Source organism: Rutilus rutilus (genome assembly GCF_951802725.1).
Source record: "Rutilus rutilus genome assembly, chromosome: 9".
NCBI lineage: Eukaryota > Metazoa > Chordata > Actinopteri > Cypriniformes > Leuciscidae > Rutilus > Rutilus rutilus.
In genome coordinates, this window is record NC_140223.1 from 35,822,944 (window position 1) to 35,841,096 (window position 18,153).

General features: G+C 38.1%; 1 protein-coding gene across 2 annotated transcripts in view; it reads right to left on the reverse strand.

The window, feature by feature from the left end:
* Positions 1-18,153, reverse strand: part of wdr62 (WD repeat domain 62) — a 36,685-nt gene that overhangs the window by 5,428 nt on the left and 13,104 nt on the right. For both annotated transcript variants that reach the window (XM_084420015.1, XM_084420014.1), the window contains exons 9-28: positions 17,803-17,992; positions 17,578-17,727; positions 16,734-16,897; positions 16,562-16,653; positions 14,634-14,759; positions 14,452-14,522; positions 12,460-12,581; positions 12,199-12,274; positions 11,963-12,074; positions 11,741-11,804; positions 10,878-11,000; positions 8,631-8,773; positions 6,510-6,571; positions 6,160-6,429; positions 5,232-5,386; positions 4,224-4,342; positions 3,975-4,100; positions 3,312-3,426; positions 3,023-3,125; positions 414-468 (exon numbers count right to left, since the gene is read on the reverse strand). In XM_084420015.1, coding sequence (XP_084276141.1) covers positions 414-468; positions 3,023-3,125; positions 3,312-3,426; positions 3,975-4,100; positions 4,224-4,342; positions 5,232-5,386; positions 6,160-6,429; positions 6,510-6,571; positions 8,631-8,773; positions 10,878-11,000; positions 11,741-11,804; positions 11,963-12,074; positions 12,199-12,274; positions 12,460-12,581; positions 14,452-14,522; positions 14,634-14,759; positions 16,562-16,653; positions 16,734-16,897; positions 17,578-17,727; positions 17,803-17,992 — 2,438 coding nt within the window. The remainder of the gene's footprint in view (positions 1-413; positions 469-3,022; positions 3,126-3,311; positions 3,427-3,974; positions 4,101-4,223; positions 4,343-5,231; positions 5,387-6,159; positions 6,430-6,509; positions 6,572-8,630; positions 8,774-10,877; positions 11,001-11,740; positions 11,805-11,962; positions 12,075-12,198; positions 12,275-12,459; positions 12,582-14,451; positions 14,523-14,633; positions 14,760-16,561; positions 16,654-16,733; positions 16,898-17,577; positions 17,728-17,802; positions 17,993-18,153) is intronic.

Sequence of the window (18,153 nt, forward strand, 5' to 3'; positions counted from 1 at the left end):
TTCAGTCCGTTGAGCTCAGAAGTCCACAAGTAAAAACATGAACACTGGAGAGCTGCTTTATAGTAGACAGACACGGACAATTTTCTTCACGTTTAATGCTATAAAGCATCTTGCTTCAATCTATTGCATAAAGTGCTTTCTTAACTGCTTTTTTCTCACTGCTGTCATTTTTGTTGCCCGTTTACTATCATTAAGAGGAAAGAATTCAGAACATTTACATTCATCTAAATCCCAGCATCTTGGGACAGCGCTGGGATGTTTGCTAACAGTATACTGCTACTCTCTCTAACTCTTTTTTGCGAATATCAAAAGAGAACTTCGCCTAGAGCATATAAGGGTCTTGAACCTCCCTGTTATTGGACACTTTCACTCACAGTCAGAAGTAAAATGCATTGTATTAACAGAATACATACCACTCTTCTCGTTCTCCTCAATGCTTCCACTGCTGTTTGAAAGCTTTGACTTGTCCTTAAAAGCAGAAGAAAGAGAAAACATTAACAAAAAGTCCAAAAGACAAAGATAGTAATTCAAACTATTGAGTTAGATTGAAAAGTACTCCATTCAATAGAAATAAAAAGTCAAAATCTCATATTGTTTTTACTGACGTAACCAATATTAACATCTATCTCCTATCATCTCCAATGTTTCTTGCTACTGTATAGTTTTACTTAGACAAACTAAAAGCCACACTTCTAATTCCTATGCTCTACCAGCTTTGAGGCATTGACAAAATTAGCAGATATACACTTAAGACTTAAAAAAATAAAATTGTAATTAACTTCACATGATGAACAGATTTAAAGGGTTAGTTCACCCAAAAAATGTCAATTCTGTCATTAATTACTCACCCTCATGTCGTTCCAAACCCGTAAGACCTTCGTTCATCTTCAGAACACAAATAAAGATATTTTTGATGAAATCTGAGAGCTTTCTGCAACATAACCAATTTCAAGGCCCAGAAAGATAAAGACATCATTACAATAAAGCAATGAGAACACAAAAATGACGACTTTATTCAACAATTTCTTCTCTTCCGTGTCAGTGTCTGACGCTGTTCACCGAGCACCACTACATTTGTGTGATACTGACGCTGGAGCTGGCCAATAATGAGCCGGCGTTCTGACGTACAGCCCAGAAGCGCTTCACTAAGTTTACCACGTGAACAGCGCCAGAGACTGACACGGAAGAGAAGAAAATGTTGAATAAAGTCAATATTTTAGTTTTTTTTGCGCACAAAAAGTATTCTCGTCACTTCGTAAAATTAAGGTTGAACCACTGCAGTCACATGGACTATTTTAACGATGTCTTTATAATAGCTTGCAAGGCAATAATGTTGCAGTCTATGGAGGGACAGAACGCTCTCGGATTTCATTAATGACAGAATTTTCATTTTTAAACTAACCCTTTAATTTAACATTTTTTTTAGGTGATTCATATTCTTTTTATTTACATTATATCACATCACAATTGAGCTACTGTTTACCATTTGATGATGCGCTCTATGTACAGTATGTGCACTGAACAATGTTTCAGAAGACTTGGATTAAACTGCTTAATTAAATGTAGATTACTTTTTATGATGTAGTGTTATGATCTTGGTGGAATGACCTTTGAATGGAGAGACCAAAATCAAGTTTCAAATATCTTCACTATATATGAATGGAAAATTTGCTTCCTTTCAACAGCAAATATAATATTCTTTCAAATAATTTCTTTAGGTACCTTCAAATTAGAGACTTTGTAAAGTCTTACATTCCTAACTACGTCACTGCCACACCCATGTATCTGGATGCATTCTTGGAAAGACGTCATAGAGATGGTAATAACATCTCCTCTCTGTACAAGGCTTTAGAACAGGTGAAAAGTCCTTCAATGGAGAAAATTAAATCTGCCTGGGAAGAGGAACTTGCGGTAAAAATTCCTGGTGAAATGTGGGAAAGCAGTCTTGAACTTGTCCACAGGTGTTCCATTAATGCAAGACAGTGTCTTATTCAGTTTAAAGTGCTTCATAGACTTCATTATTCTAAGTGTAAACTGAACAACATTTTTCCAGAAGTGTCTCCTTTATGTGACAAATGTCAAATTTTAGATGCCAGCCTCTCTCATTGCTATGTCATGTGTCCAAAATGACAAAGTTTCTGGAATAAGATTTTCCAGTTTTTTTCAGATACATTGGACATACCTTTTGAACCAAATCCTATTTTAATTATACTTGGAGTTTCTGAAGAGTTTTTGAGACTTACACTGGTACAACATCATTTTGTTTCGTATGGTTTAATTTCTGCTAAAAAACGTATTATTCTTTTGTCCCAACGCTTAAACTATGGCTGACAGAGTTGACTGGTACACTACATTTAGAAAGAATTAGGTATGCTCTAAAAAACAAGATTTTGTTATTTGAAAAAAATGTGGTCCCCTTTTATTTCTTTTCTGCAAGCTAGTGATTAATTTTTACTATGCCTTCATTACCTGCCTTTACCACTGGATAGCACTTTTGGGTGGGGTTAGAGGTGTGTGTGTTTTTATTTAATTTTTTATGCATTTTTGTCAAGTTGTCAGTTTTATTTGTTTGCAAAAAAAGTGTAGTTACAAATGATCTTCTGCTGAAATACCAAATAAAAACTTTTAAACACAGATATCTTCACTTGCGTTGCAAAGATGAATGCAAGTCTTATGGGTTTGAAAGACATTTTTGGGTGAACTATCCCTTTAAAGAGTTATGAAATCCTAAAATCACATTTCTGAGATGCTAATATACATAGAAGTTACACATGGAAAAATAATGGCATCACACATTATTTTTAACAATAAAGAAGAAGTGGTTAAATTTAGGATTGCTTGCGCCATTTCATTCTTCTGGCTTTAAAAACTAAAGCTGAAGAAATGTCACAATGACGCGGCATATTAGTGTTCAGTCTGAGTCTAGACCGGTATGAAGAACCAGCGGGCTCATAATGTATACACACACACACCATTCAGACTCAAGAGTACATAACATTATTCATGAGAGTAAGTATCATACCATTGTTGCGTCGAGGGTTTGACAGCCATCACTGGACTCGTCAGGTATACTGGGCAGACAGGCTGCGAGCCGACAAACAGCACTGCTACTGGACCCTACAGTGCTGAAACACCAGACACAAATTACACTATAATGTCATTTAAACTATGACTCGCCACTACAATACACACCGCTACTTCCCTCATTTCATTAAGATCTAAAAAGGGAAGGGATAATGAAGTGCAAACTCATGTTTCCCCATTACACAGCTTGATAGCATGCTGTGGAACAGACGCTGATGTGGACTCACCGGAAGCGGCTCTGAAAGCGGGAGAGGAAGCGTGTGGAGATACTGAGACGAGGATTGAGGAAGTTACTCTCTGTGCCGCTGGGCTGCAGACAGCTCAGGTCCGTGTTGAACTTTTCTACAAGACAGTTTCCACAGCAGATTAGATCAGCAATGATGATTTCAACATCATCTTAAGACTGGAATACACTGCATGACTAAAGCATCACACAGTTCCCACTGCACCGTCAGACGCCAACCAACGCAGACAGTCACCGGATCACAGTACGTCACAAACGACAAACACAGATTCAACATGTGGGGTAAACTGAGCCAACAAAACCTGAAGTGTCTGTTGCCATATTTTGGTACAGTGTGAATTGGCCAACACACTAAACATGTACCCATCATACACTACGCAACTCAACTCTGACTGCCTAATATCTGCACGCTGGCTCTGATATTTGGAAACTAGCGTTGACTGTAAATTAGCAAAAAAAAAATCTTACAATTTGTGTAGGAGTGTATTCCAGCCTTTAGTGGAAAACTAATGAAGCCCTCTGAGATATGCTTATTGTGAAAAGATAAGAATCATGCCTAGCAAACATGACATTTGTGAAGCCAGTTTTGAACAGTTGCTTTAACACAGTAGGGCATTTCAGACCAGCACAAGAGCTGAAGTTGTACCATTAGCAGCCACACCCAGTGTGTCGAAATGTTGGCGAAGCAGAGTTCCAGATTCTTCTTCATCCTCTTCCTCTTCCACTCCTGAGCTTCCCGTGGAGCTCACCTGACTGAGGGAGTCTGTGTCCTCTAAAAAAACCCAGCACAACAGATAAAGTCAAATCAACAGGAGGATCTTCAACTCTTCAAGGCCACAACTAGTGTGTTAGGGCATGTCATGCTCTCCAGCACACAGTGTGTAATGTAACGTACGGTCATGGGGCTGGTCACTGTGGGAGGCTGGACTCTCAGCAGAGCAAGCGCTATCTGGGCTGAGCTCCTCGTCCTCAGGGTCACCTGACCCCTCACACAGAGCTTTAACATCGAACTCTCTAAAGGGAAGAAACAAAACAACAACAAAAGATTGATTATTGATAATACGTTAAAAATGCTGACTACCAGGGACTTTCATATAGCAATGTCTAGTTTACTATGGGTAAAAAAAAAAAAAATCCCGTTTCACAGCATGTAAATGGCAGAAACAGGGCTGTAAGACACTGTCACACTTGGTTCAGTAGCTTGGTCCCATTTAGAGCTTGAATCCAGCTCTAAATGGTATACTCCAAAAAGTAAAAGTCACCTTTATTTATATAGTGCTGTTTACAATACAGATTGTTTCAAAGCAGCTTTTCAGTGATAACAGGGAAATAATGCAACAAGGTTTGTTTAGCGTCACAGTCCAGCTTAAGTTCAGTGAGGGTTTATTTTTGTTGTAAAAAAAGGTTATTAATTTAGTTCACACCCACACATATACATATATATGCACATATACATATATGTATACCCATATGTGTACGCACATGTATACGTATATGTATAAATATACATATGTATATGTATATGTATTATTGTTGACTATTAAGGTTCCCCAACTAAGCAAGCCAAAAGCCAAAAGGCGACAGTGGCAAGGAACCAAAACTACTTCAGATGACTTAAAAGTACCTCAAATTAAACTAACTCAAATGTCACTCAATGTGGGGGACGGGGACATCAAGCAAACATTGGAATACCTCAGGGCTTGATACTTGGACCGCTTCCTTTTCAGTATTCACCACAATGTCACTAACTCATCCAGGCATTTTCCAATATTAAAACAAAACAAATTGCATCGCAGCAATTCTCATGTTGCTGGATAAGCATCTGCTAAACGAATAAATGCAAATAAACCTATTCCCAAAATGGAAAATGAACCAAAGCCAGATGTTGTTATAAGTGGTTTACCCTTCTCCAGTGGAGAGAGCAGTGCTGTTGGCAGGGTACAAAATGTATCCAGTCTTCTCTGGTGAGCTGTGCTTGGGATTGAAGTTCTCCTCTCCATGTGGCAACTGCAGAAAATCTGGCCCTTGGAGAGAAGAGCTAAATCCATCTCTGGAAACCTACAACAAATAAACAAACACTCATGTTTCAGTTATGGCAGCAGACAATTATGTGGTTACAACTGTTAGTGAAGTTACTCTTGTCAAGACAAGCATCACTACTAATATTGGCTCATTCTTTGAGTAATAGATTTTAGGTTGTTTGTCCCACTAGATGGTTTGAAATGATTATTCTCCAATATCTGGTCACGTGACGCCAGAGATAAAAGACCAAGAGTACCAAACTAACAAACAGGGTTCAGACAAATTTTCACCAATAAATGTCCTTTTTTTTCTTTTTTTTTTCTTTTTTTAAGTTCACTTGAAATGAAAATGGTCATCATTTACTCTCCCTCAAGTTGTTCCAAACCTGTATGAGTTTCTTTCTTCTGTTGAACACAAAGGAAGATATTTTGAAGAATGTTGGTAACCAGACAGTTGATGGACCCCATTGACTTCCATAGTATTTGTTTTCCAACTGTGTAAGTCAATGGGGTCCATCAACTGTCTGGTTACCAACATTCTTCAAAATATCTTCCTTTGTGTTCAGAGGAAAGACAATTATACAGGTTTGAAACAACTTGAATCACCCGCCTCGAGAGCAGGCAAGACAGGACAGATTTCACTGTTCTAAATGACTTGTCGGTAAACAAACGTTTATATAATAAAATGACGCATTGAAAAAGACAAACTGTCAGCAGTCTTAAGGAGTTTGATTCACACATTGTAAGTTCATGATGATGCAACGGGCAGTTTAGCACTGACACCGTTCATGCAAAATTAACAAAACTTACACTGCAAATTTTTTCCTCTTCCTCCAGATCATCGTCTTCGACGCCTTCATCCAACAGACTATCCAAACTCTGAGGGTGGAAGCGAGAGTCTTCCTCGAACTCCTCCTCTCCCACGGCTCTGCTGGGAGTGTGTGACAGGGGAAGCTGCATGCTCTTCATCTCCAGTACTGTGCGGATGGCTAGTGGATCTGACTGCACTGCCCAGCGTCCCTGAGGCTGGTACTGAGCTCGATTATCTACGCCACTGCCATCATTCTCACCTCCTCCGCCCTGCGATTAGAGCAGATCCATTAGTCATGACAGAATTCAATATGCAATAACATATTTCATGAGAACAGGAACATGCATACCAGTCTGCGCACCCACATGGGCATTTTGCCATTGGTTTGGAGCACCACAGAATCCAGAGATGCTAAAGTGTGACAGTCAAGGCCATTAAATCCAATTTTAAAACAATTCTATACACTTTGCTTGTGCACTTGATGTAGGGCCCAATGATTCCCACTAGGGCTGAACGATATTCTGTTTTAACATCGACATCGCGATGTGCGAATGAGCGATAGTCACATCGCCGGAACATGCGATGTGAAGGGTAACGTTAGTAGTAGGCTACCCATAAGAGAACGGTAGCACACAGTAAACACGAGTTTGTTGTATGGCTTTTTGCTGGGGTGACATACGCGTTCTGCGTGCCTGCACAGTGATTGGTTCGCTGTGCCGCAGCTCACCGCGCTCACAGCCAACATTCAATAATGCGCGACGAAGAGGATCTGCCGCAAAAAAAGTCAAAATCAGCTATTTGGGACTAGCCTATTTCGTCTACAAAAAGGAGGATGTTGACCAAAAAGAGGTAGGCGACTTTGCTGGAGTGTTATAAAGTTGTGGATGGTTGTCTTTTTTAAACATTCGTTTATTTTTCGTGTTCGCATTTATGAGGAAAAAAACAATGTTACGTGACAATACGGACGCGACCGTTATGAAAGCGCCACTAAAAGACTGCTTTAAAACTTTCACAGAAACCTCAAATTGAAAGCACAAAGCCTTTCTTTAAAACGAATTTCGTTTTGTATTAATTGTATCTTAATTTTAATCAGTATTTCATTATCCAATTTCCTGGATTTAATAATGATTAATAATAATTGAAAATAGCAGCCAGCGCCTTAACCGGAGATTAAGCTATCATCCATGAACCGAAACTCAGCGTAAAAGGTAGCCTACTCGCCTCACACACCTAAAAAAAAAAGAAATATATCTATTATCTACAGAAATCTCTACTTTTAAACAGAACCATTAAAAAAAAAATATATAGCTATATTTAATCTGTATGAAAAGTGCATTTCTCCCGATCACTGCTGCGAAGATCGCGAGTCAGTATATTGTCAACTTCAGCTTTACAGAAAACACTTGTTTATTAATAAACAATTAAAATGTCTCATTGTAATATTTTACATATTATGAATCATTACTTTTGATGGGTCTAGGTGGCGTTTACATGAACGCGTCACTGAATCAGCACAGAAAACATAATTTTTCAGGTCCTAGAACCCGAAGAACGTTAGGTCCTGTGTAGAACGTTCACCGAATTCTGAGAGAAATATGTTTCTGGAATAAAATATTAAGTGGCCTTTTTGTTACTTGTAATGAAGCTTGCTTATTAGTGAAATTATTAATAACATGGAATGGTAATTATTGACTTTAGCCTGGATTGATGGCTCGCAATATCGCGATATATATCGTTGGGGGAAAAATATCGCAATGTAATTTTTTTTCCAATATCGTGCAGCCCTAATTCCCACCATATGTAAAACACACTGTAAATTCCTGTAATTTTTTGGTCTAATGCACAATTTTTGGACAAATAAATCAAAAGTAGGGCTGTATAATTAATCAAATCACAATGTGGACTATAATGTGTCTGTGAATATTAACATGCAAAAAGACAGCTATTAGAAAAGAGTGTTATTTTAGTGTTGTTACGTTTTCATTTGATTACATTTTAAAATATAAATTGTCAATGCTTTAATGCCTTCATCTGATTACCACTGTTTTTGAACATTTCTATTAAATCATAAATCTAGAAAAATCCAAACACCACAGAATTTCTGAATGGCCTATTATTATAAAAAAATAAATAAAAAAATGTATACTTTATTAAATTGTTGAATTACATTTATGAGAAATGCTTTTTGATTATAAAACTAAAACCATTAAAACAGAATCCAGAAAAATTAAAACAGAAAACAAGTTAAACAGATTTCATAGAGCCTGAAAATTACATTTTTCTGAAGCTTAATAAATTGTTAAGCTGTAGATGTTGATGTTTAATTAGACGTTTTTTGTTTTTTACAAAAATTTTAATTCAATAATTAAGATAAAAAAGAATTTGGGAAAAATAAAAGGGATTTCATTGGGCCCTAACTTGATGTGATCGAGAGGCCCAATAACACCAGAGAAGAGAACCATCAACGCACCATCCGTGGAGTCGAGTCTGTCTGGAGTCCGGCAGTCGTCCACACCGTCTTCTGGACACTCCTCCGGCATCAAGCCCTCCTCCTCCTCCTCTTCCTCCATGTGAGGCAGTGCAGTACAGGGCCCAGCAATGTAGGTCTCTCTCCTGAACAACAGGAAAATAATGAAATCAGATGGTCATTCCCATTTTTGACAAGATATCAGTTTTTAAAACGCATGTCCAATTCTTGTAAACATACAGTACAAATTGTCTTTCACATTAATTTAAAAAAATCCTGGCCTTTTGAAGATGAATAAATCAGAGAGCTGCAGGGATGATATATTTTTGTAGGTCAAAACACAAACGAGAATTTTAGCACTTCCATCGTCCTGAAGTCAATGGGTTTTTGGTTAAATGCCTGAAATAAGGTCTGAGGTGAACACAAGCTCAAGATATTTTCACGTTTTATTCTATGACATAAAATACATCAGTAATACACGCTTGTGATTTTTTTTTTTCTTGTCTTAAAGGCGGTTTCTAACAAGTGTCTAAATGTGTCATTAAATGTCTTCACGCCAAACAGGTAAACTCAAACTCACGAGTTGCTTTCACAGCCTCATTGAGTTATGATCACTCTCTTGCAAACTATTTTAACTCAGTTTTATGGAAAATGCTTTTTAAATAAGGACTGAAAGAAGTGTTGGAAGCTTTACTTCTGCCGATTGTATTTAGTCTTATTATACACTGCCCGGCCAAAAAAAACATTTAGATTTAAATAGGCAAATGTTTAAGAGTCTATGATTGGATCATTATTATCACAGTGATTATTGTTTCTAGCATGTTATATGATTGGCAACAGTTCTTCTAACTCTGAATTGATGGAGTGTGTAGCTTTTCATTTCTTAAACAGCCATGTAGGAAGACAACATGGATGACGATGCCGAGATTCATCAGGCTCAGATTGTGAAAGAATGGTTGTGAGGGAGCATGAAGAATCACTTTCACACATGAATTGGCACCTCTGAGTTTTAATTCACTGAAAGTCTTTGGGATGTTCTGGAGGAGACTTTACAGAGTGCTGGACTCTTGCATTGACAATACAAGATCTTGATCGAAAGTTGATGCACCTCTTGACGGAAATATCAAAAACAAATTCCATTACCATTCTTTCACAACTTGAGCCTGATGAATCTTGACATTTGTGAAGATCATCATGATGAAAATAAACAAAAAGTCATAATTGCAGCAATTTATTAAGATGTATTGTGATTTTCTGTGCCCAGATTTAAGACTGCTTAAAATAATTAAGATTTCATTATAACATTTAAAGTCCCCCTGTGGTGAAAATCCAGTTTTTAAATGTTTATGTGTAGGTGGTGTTTTTAATATGCTTTAAGACAAAACGTGCAAATTCATAAATCAACACCATTATCTCCATATATATTCTCCTTAAAACTGTGCTAAAAAAAAAAAAAAAAAACATAAAAATAAAACAAAAACCCCAAACACGGTTTGAAATCGCTGGTCACAAGGTAGTTTGTGACGTCAGAAACACCAATCAGGTCAAGCAAACACCAATCAGGAGGGCTTTAGCATGTCATTACCAGCGAACTAGCAGGGGAGTCTCGAGAGAAGCCAGGTTATCCCGGTACATGTTTTTGTTGATATGAAAAATCGGGTACATTTAGCAATATAACGGGTGTATGATGTATATAACGATGTTATGATGAACTATATGATGGGTCTGCGTATACTAAATGAAGGATGTAGAGTTACACTCAAGCTATTTCAAGGCATGATTCATTTTTTTTAAGTCACAGGAAGAAAAAAAAGTTTCAATGTGTTATTTTGGTGATCAAAGATGAGTTATAAGGGATAAAATTGACTACAGGGGGACTTCAAGACATTTCACAGCTAAAATACAGTGGTCAAAAAGGTCAGCAATCTATCATCATCTGTGTAGTTAGCCATGTATGAAGCACAGCTCACAGTCAAACCATGCTTTTTAAATCGACTGTATATATTCCTATTGAATTGACTGGATTTTGTGCCCATGAAATTCAAACAAAGGTAAATGTGACAGCACCTTAACCTCAGCGTAGGGTTTTTTTTCATACAATGCCCACCCCTAGTGGTACGTTTGCAAAAGACTTTGCTATACACAAATCACACACACATCAACTCAACCTGGGTCTACACAAACACCTCTAGGGTGAGTGATATAGGAAGAGATCAGATTCACAGATTTCATGGGGCTAAATGACTCTACCTGATGGCTTCTTGTTTGCTGGGGGGCCGTTGAACCCTCAGGCCTGCTTTCTGCTTTCTCTCCGCCAACCTCTTCCTCATGGAGTTGGTCATCTGAGAGTCCAGCCGCCACACAAACACACAGCTGGGCACACAAACACACATTAGACTGGGATCTGAATCAGTGAGTGTGTTTTTAACACGCACTGAAGTAAGGCTGAGCAGAGAATTAGGGTTGCTCCTAATGTGAGAGTATAGAATATCAAAATGTCAAAAGCATTTGTATTAGTCGATCTAATTTACTTCATCCATCTAACAAAGCTTGTGTCTTTCAGCATATGTGGCTCAAAATGTACTTGTAATCTCTATGCTTTACTACTCTCAGCTGCTCAGTCCAAAAGATAAGATAAAATACACTTTCAAACAATCAAAAACATACAAATATAAAAACAAAGTAAACATTGCCATGAGTCAACAAAAGAAGATCATAAGCAATTGCTTAATACAAAAACATGGTATTTATTGACTGCAAACGGCTCTGAACACACACCACATTTTGACTTTGAACGTTCAATGATCAATTAAATCGCCAATTGAAGTTTAATAAATCACATTAACTGTGTGATGATTCCTGTTTATCCATGCCCAAATTTAAGACCTCTTAAAATGATAATTAAGACTTTTGTTATAACATTTAGGATATTCAAGGCTTTTTAAGGATCCACAGGAATCCTTCAATCCACATCTGTATGTTGTTTGATATTGATTTAAAATGTTAAAATATTTAATGGTGAATGTATACGCCTTTTCTTTAATACTGTATGAAACAGTTTCTTGAAAAATCTGTAATAAAATAAAGTAAAAAATAACATTTAAAAGATTTACCTGTCACCAGATACGGTGATCAGATGCCGGCAGTCCTGGCTGAACTTCATTCCTGTAACAATTTCTGAGGGAGAATAAAAGTTTGGTCAACAATGAGACGACCCCAAACAAAAAATACAATTATATCTCTCACACTCACACACTTTTTTTATTTTATTTTTTTATACATACATATTTCTGAAGAGTCAGAATGAAATCATTGATTAAGAAAGATAAACGTACCCGAATGTCCAAATAAGGTGGCCACACATTCGCCTGACTCATAGTCAAAGATACAGATATTTTTGTCTGAACAACTGGTGGCCAGAAACATCCCAGAGGGATCCAACTGGACCTGAGAGCAGAAAAACAATCTTATTGCCAAAAGTGCAAAGGATTTTGACAGCAAACATAATTTACTAATTTACTCTGGTAGTCAGTTACACAATAAACAGCATTACATACACAAACACACACACCTTGAGCAGTGTCCCATCATCATTCAGGGAGCCCTTGAAACACTTCTTCATCTTGCCACTCCTCACATCGTACACTCTGAAACAGCAAAAGAACGTATATTCATGCATATAACTCCTTGAAGATTTGATAATGTCATTGTTATGCTTAAAAGCAGACAAATTATTATTGTACTGAGCATAAAACAAACAAACATATGAACTGACCCTTTCAATCAGAAGTTTACAGTATAGACGGTAGTAACACCTCACACGAAGCCCTACCTAATGTTGCGGTCCTGGCACGCAATGGCCGTGTGTGTGCGCGTGGCGTCCAGGTCCATGTCATACAGTGTGGTCTTCTCCACTATGTGATGTGATCGTGAGAAGTTCAAGCCCTCCGAGGTCTTTGAGAAGAGACACAAAACAATAGTTAGAAAGTACATTAAAAAAAAGTGACATTAAAGCCAGATTAATCAAAAGCAAAGCCAAGAAATCTATTCGCATGTTCATTTTTCAGATTAACCCTTTGACCCATGATGTCCACTACACTGCCAGGCAAAGGCAAAAGACCGTAACTTCGTTTTTGGTCGAAAATGAGTTATTTATATTTTTGGCACATTCAAGACCTCCTTTATCATGTGGATGAGTATCTTGAATCAATTCCGTTGTTTTTTCGAGAAAATAATGAGTTGTCTTAACAGTAACTTCCAAAAGCCCATGAGAAACAAAGGCAGAACACCGTAACACCAGTTACCGCTCTTTGGCTTTGTTTTGGAACGCTTGAAATTGAGTTACGGTGCTCTGCCTTTGTTTAGCCGCGCGTCAATATGAAATTACTGTGCCGGTGTTCTATCAAATAATGACCAGATTGTACGGTTATCTGCCTTTGTTTTAATGTCCATTAAAATTAAAATTACGGTGTAGCCTGTGTACTTTGTACAGCTGCCGTTCTGATGTCCTCAGAGCTTTGTCCTGCGGTCAGAACATTTAGTATGGTCAGCTCCATCGACAAACGTGCGATATCGATCGCGAAGGATTATGCAGAGTTGACAGAAAAACGTTACACATTGCCGTATCAGATGAATGCAACCAAGAATTAAAGGGACCTGGTTGAAACACTCATGCATCTAGCTGGCAGAGTGCCAAAACTTCGCCGGCGCCTTCAGCCCCGCCCTAAACTTCGGTCGAACCAACGCTGGACTAATATATGGAGGTATTTTGTCATGTCAAATGTATTAATAATGCCATCAGAATGCAACCAAAGCACAGGATAGCAATAAGTAGATGGCTATAAATAATTGTAAATCATACAAAATAAATGCCACGATCACTAGATTTTATACAGGTGTTACTATAATGATTTTGTTAATGGTGATCAGCAACCAAATATTGATAACGTGGAAGTTACTGCCTTTTGCCTTGGCATAATTTCTCACTTTTTGCTGACAATACAAAGGCAGAGTACAGTAACTTTAAAATAGTGGTCAAAAGTCAAGTTTGAGCTCAAGATTTATGTGTATAATTTCCATTACTAAACCATCTATTTGCCAGATTTCCAGTGTCCTACCTATAATTAATTTGACAGGACAACTAAAAATCTTTAAAGTCATTTTTCTCAGTTCCACACTCTAGCGACTTCAGGTCTTTTGCCTTTGTAGGGCAGTACAGCGGACAGGTCTTTTAAAGCCTTTTTTTAACCATTTCGTTTTTTTTCCCCTCCATTTAAAATTCCATTGTAATGATTTAATTAAATTTCAATAGGTAAAAAAAGCATGTCTAACTAATTTAAATCACAGAACTTACACAATTTTACATACATTTATTAAAATATTAGCAAAAATAAAATTATGGCCCTATGATGTATTTTTCCTCAAATTCAGTATTTTTTGTAATTTAACCATTTATTTATTTTATCCTAGCAAATAAATAATTTTTTTTTTATTTTTTTTTTATCTAATATAGAGTACCATATTAATTTATTTAAATCATTAAGCATTTTTTTATTTCCCTTCTTGATTTAACAACTGATGTATTAGAGGGTACTAAATTGATAATATAAAATAAGTAAATAAAAGACTAGAATGTGGAGTCCAGGGCATATTTAGCCTGCATAATTGTTGTTAAATATCTCCAAAAGCATGATGATATCATGAACGATCTGCTCCAGGGATGCTTATCTATCCGAGTGAAACCTCTATGCAGTGGATATAACCAGATACCTCTATAACATTATAACAGTAGCACAAATCTGAACGGTAACCACTTCATCCTCACCTTCTCAGCAGATCGAAAATAGATGCTCTTGTCAGCGCCACAGCTGACCATACACAACTCTGAACTCAGACCTACAAAAACACGAAATGTGCTTGAAATGTCCGAATAGCTGAAAGATTTGGTGGAAAACAGCAGGAAATCTCTTATCATGAACACTGAGTGTTTATCGACTGTGAACTGACCTGTGAACTTGATGGCAGTGATGGAGGCCGAATGATCGTAAACCGTCTGCACTAGGTTGCATTTCTTCTCCATGTCAAAGATGTGAATGAGCCGATCACGACTTGCAGAAGCCAACAGATGCAAACCTGACAGGAAAAACACTCTTCTGCACTGTAGATAATGACCATTTGTAGTGTTCTATACAACGAGCCGATCACGACTCGGCATGTCTAAAACTAGTATACATTTCTCTTCTTCACTGATTTTCAACTTGCTTTGCATTGTGATGACAATGTGGGCGGTTTATATAAAAGGAACAATGTTTACTCGTTCTCTGTGTTGGGATGTGTTGAGACTTTTGAAAGCTCCAGGGCTTTCGTGAAAACTACAGATTATATTTCCGCATGTTGTATCCCCGCCCACAGACCGTCAGATCGACAGAGGGTTATTAACAGAACAGTTATTGGAAGGGTAGGGTTATTATCTCTGAAAATGGAAACGTACTGTCAACTCTTTAAAGCTACACTGTGTAACTTTTTAAGTTGATTCTTAGCAAAAAACACTTTGTTCTATCAAAAGTATATGTGCTCATTCATGTGTAATTACTTCCACCAACTAATAAAGTATTCTCGTAAGCGTAAAAATCTGCCATTTATAATACATACGAGCGAGTCGCTCGAATGGCGGCAGCCATGTTGCGCCTCCATCTTGAAAATACATTCGCCAAAGAGGGAAATTCCAGCTTCGCCTTTCGCGCTTTACACTCAGTGACACCGTGACGAATGCGAGGGGGAGATTACTCGCGACTGCCGGCAGATTTGAAAGATTGCTGATGGAGGATCACGCCTATTCTCGGGGACATGTAGCAGAGTCGCCAAGTAAGCGAAAGAGAGAATTAAAACGTCAACGTGACAGGCAAATCAGCAAGACCAGATGGAAAGATTTTAAAATGGACGCCGAAGTTGCCTGCTTTCTTCTCGACAGGTAATCCAGCCTATTTGTGTAAATTCGAAGTTTTATAGTTGCTTGTCTAACCATAGCATGGTTGTGCATAACGCCAGAACGACCTCTAGTATAACTTGCGTTACTTTTCCTCGCGTCAATGGTGAAAAAGTATGTGCTGCGACGGATCACAGGTGATGAATAGTTTTAAAGACGCAATTTTTTAAGCTATTTTGGAAGCCATGTTAATCTTGGAATAATACGGCCACCGTAGGAGTTAAAACGCCCTCGGAATTGAAAGGAACAGAAACTAATATTCACTGGGTAGTCATATACAATTTCACCGCTAGATGGGGGAAAATATCACACAGTGTAGCTTTAAACAGAATTATGGTAAAAAAGCAACACAATGACAACAGATTTCTTATCTGAATGCGACTGTTGCTTCGGGCCAAACTGACAGAACGGCAGTTTCTTTCAGTTTTTCCTCTCCTTTTGGCATAAAACGTTGACTACAAACACAGAGGTTTTTCACATTTTCCGTCACGGCGTTCTCTCCGTATTCTTTTCAGCTTTTAGCCACTGGCCACAACACGTTGGATCCTTCACTGGAAACCGGAAGTGACTCGCTCCCACTAAACATTTACTCTTTGAATTCTTGCACCTTGGAACAATACAAGTCGACACCATTATGACTGAAAGTTATGACTGAAAGCCAAGAGGCATTTCCTACTAAAGCAAGGCAGTATTTGACTCTGGTCAAGCGTATCCATAGCAGACTGATGGGAGTGGCCTTGGACAGCAGCATGTCCAGTGCATTATGGGTGTTCCCCTACCTCTTTGGCAAAAGAGCCTTTTTTCTCAGTTCTCTCTGGTAAGGAAGCACCAAAATTAAAAATAAATCGCTTTTCTACTGCATAGTAGCTTTATTGAAAGCTCATTTTGCCAATGGTGAATTATCCCTTGTGCATTACAAAATATGTATTTGAAACAAAGGCTCACTTACCGGTCTCATTAGGCGAGAAGGCTAGACACAAGACCTCTGAATCATGAGCCTCGATTTTCAGCAGTTCGTCCATAAACTGCAAGCCGAAGATCCTGAAGAAGAGACCGTTGATTCAGCATATATATACACATTTAGGATTTAGTTCTCTGCACAGACCCCTCATTCCTCTCACCTCAGGTTCCCACTGCGGTCTCCAGCAGCCAAATGCTGTCCATCTGGGCTGATTTCCATCACCCTGATCCCAGATTTACCATCCTGGCCTCCTCCCTCAGCTTTCTCAGCCTCAGCTTTGAGGTACTGCGTGTCATCGTCCACATATACTATCCTTACAATGTCCTGAAACACATTCACATACAATAAATCAATGAACAAAAGACGACACTGGCAACCATTGTACCATCATTTACTCTGTTTCTCCATATGAATCAAGTGGATTAATCCAAGTCACCCAAAACTGAAAATGTTAACCCTTTAAGGATATTCAACCCAAGCCATCAAACTGACATCAGAGAAGGAACGCCAATCCAGAGCTGAAGCTAATTTTCTGATTTTGATTAAAGACAAACCTTTTTTTTTTCCTGTGTATTAAGTTACATGGATTAATTGTTCACCACAAGACTAATATGTGCGCTAACAAAGTAAATAGGGTCAATTTTGATTTCATGACTTTAATATATTCATTTGTGTTTCAAAGATGAACAAAAAGTCTTTTAGGAGGACATAAGGGTGGGTAACTGGTGCCTACGACTGTGAACATAACGTCATGAATCCTAAGTACTATAGTTTGTTTAAGCAATATTATCAATTAAACCACTGCCTGAATTTAGCTTTTATTTATTTTTCCCGAACTTTTCCAGGCCTGGAAATTGCCATTTTAAAAGTCTATGACTTTTCCAGGTTTTTCATGACCGTACGAACCCTAAACAAATAAATAGACAAAAATATGCATTCTCTGCTGTTCAGACAAATTATGAAAATATTAAACGGTGATGATGTAGTCTAGCAGTAGTCTGTACCTGGCTGTAGAGGTTGTGTCGAAGGCCGAGAGCCGAGCCGTGACTCTGCGGGGACTCACTTTTCCACAGGCGGATGGTGTTGTCAGATGAACAGGTGAGGAAGGATCCAGGCGACAGACATGCTGATGAATCTTCAAGATCAGGGTAGGTCTGCAGAGGATATTATGCATTCATAAATCGGTTCATCTGATAATCTCAACATGAACTGGTCTGTGAGTAACGCACCTCCACACTCCACACACACCCGCTGTGGTACAGAGCTGAATACACCTTCCCAACATTGCGAATGTCCCGCACGTCCCATACGTACACACTGTGGTCATTATACACACACGTCAAGTGCCTGGTCACAGGGTCAAAGGTTAAAGCCAGGGTATCTGGATACTGTGCTTCTGGGTTTGCACCGAACAAATGCCTATGAAAAGAGAAAAGATATGCAACATTTGAGGTTTAACGTTTGATTTTAACATGATGTTCACCGGAAAATGTTTAAACAATTATACACATGAGATCATTCAAACCACAAGAACACTGGTAGTGAATTTATTTTGCCAACATTACACACACCAGAGTTTT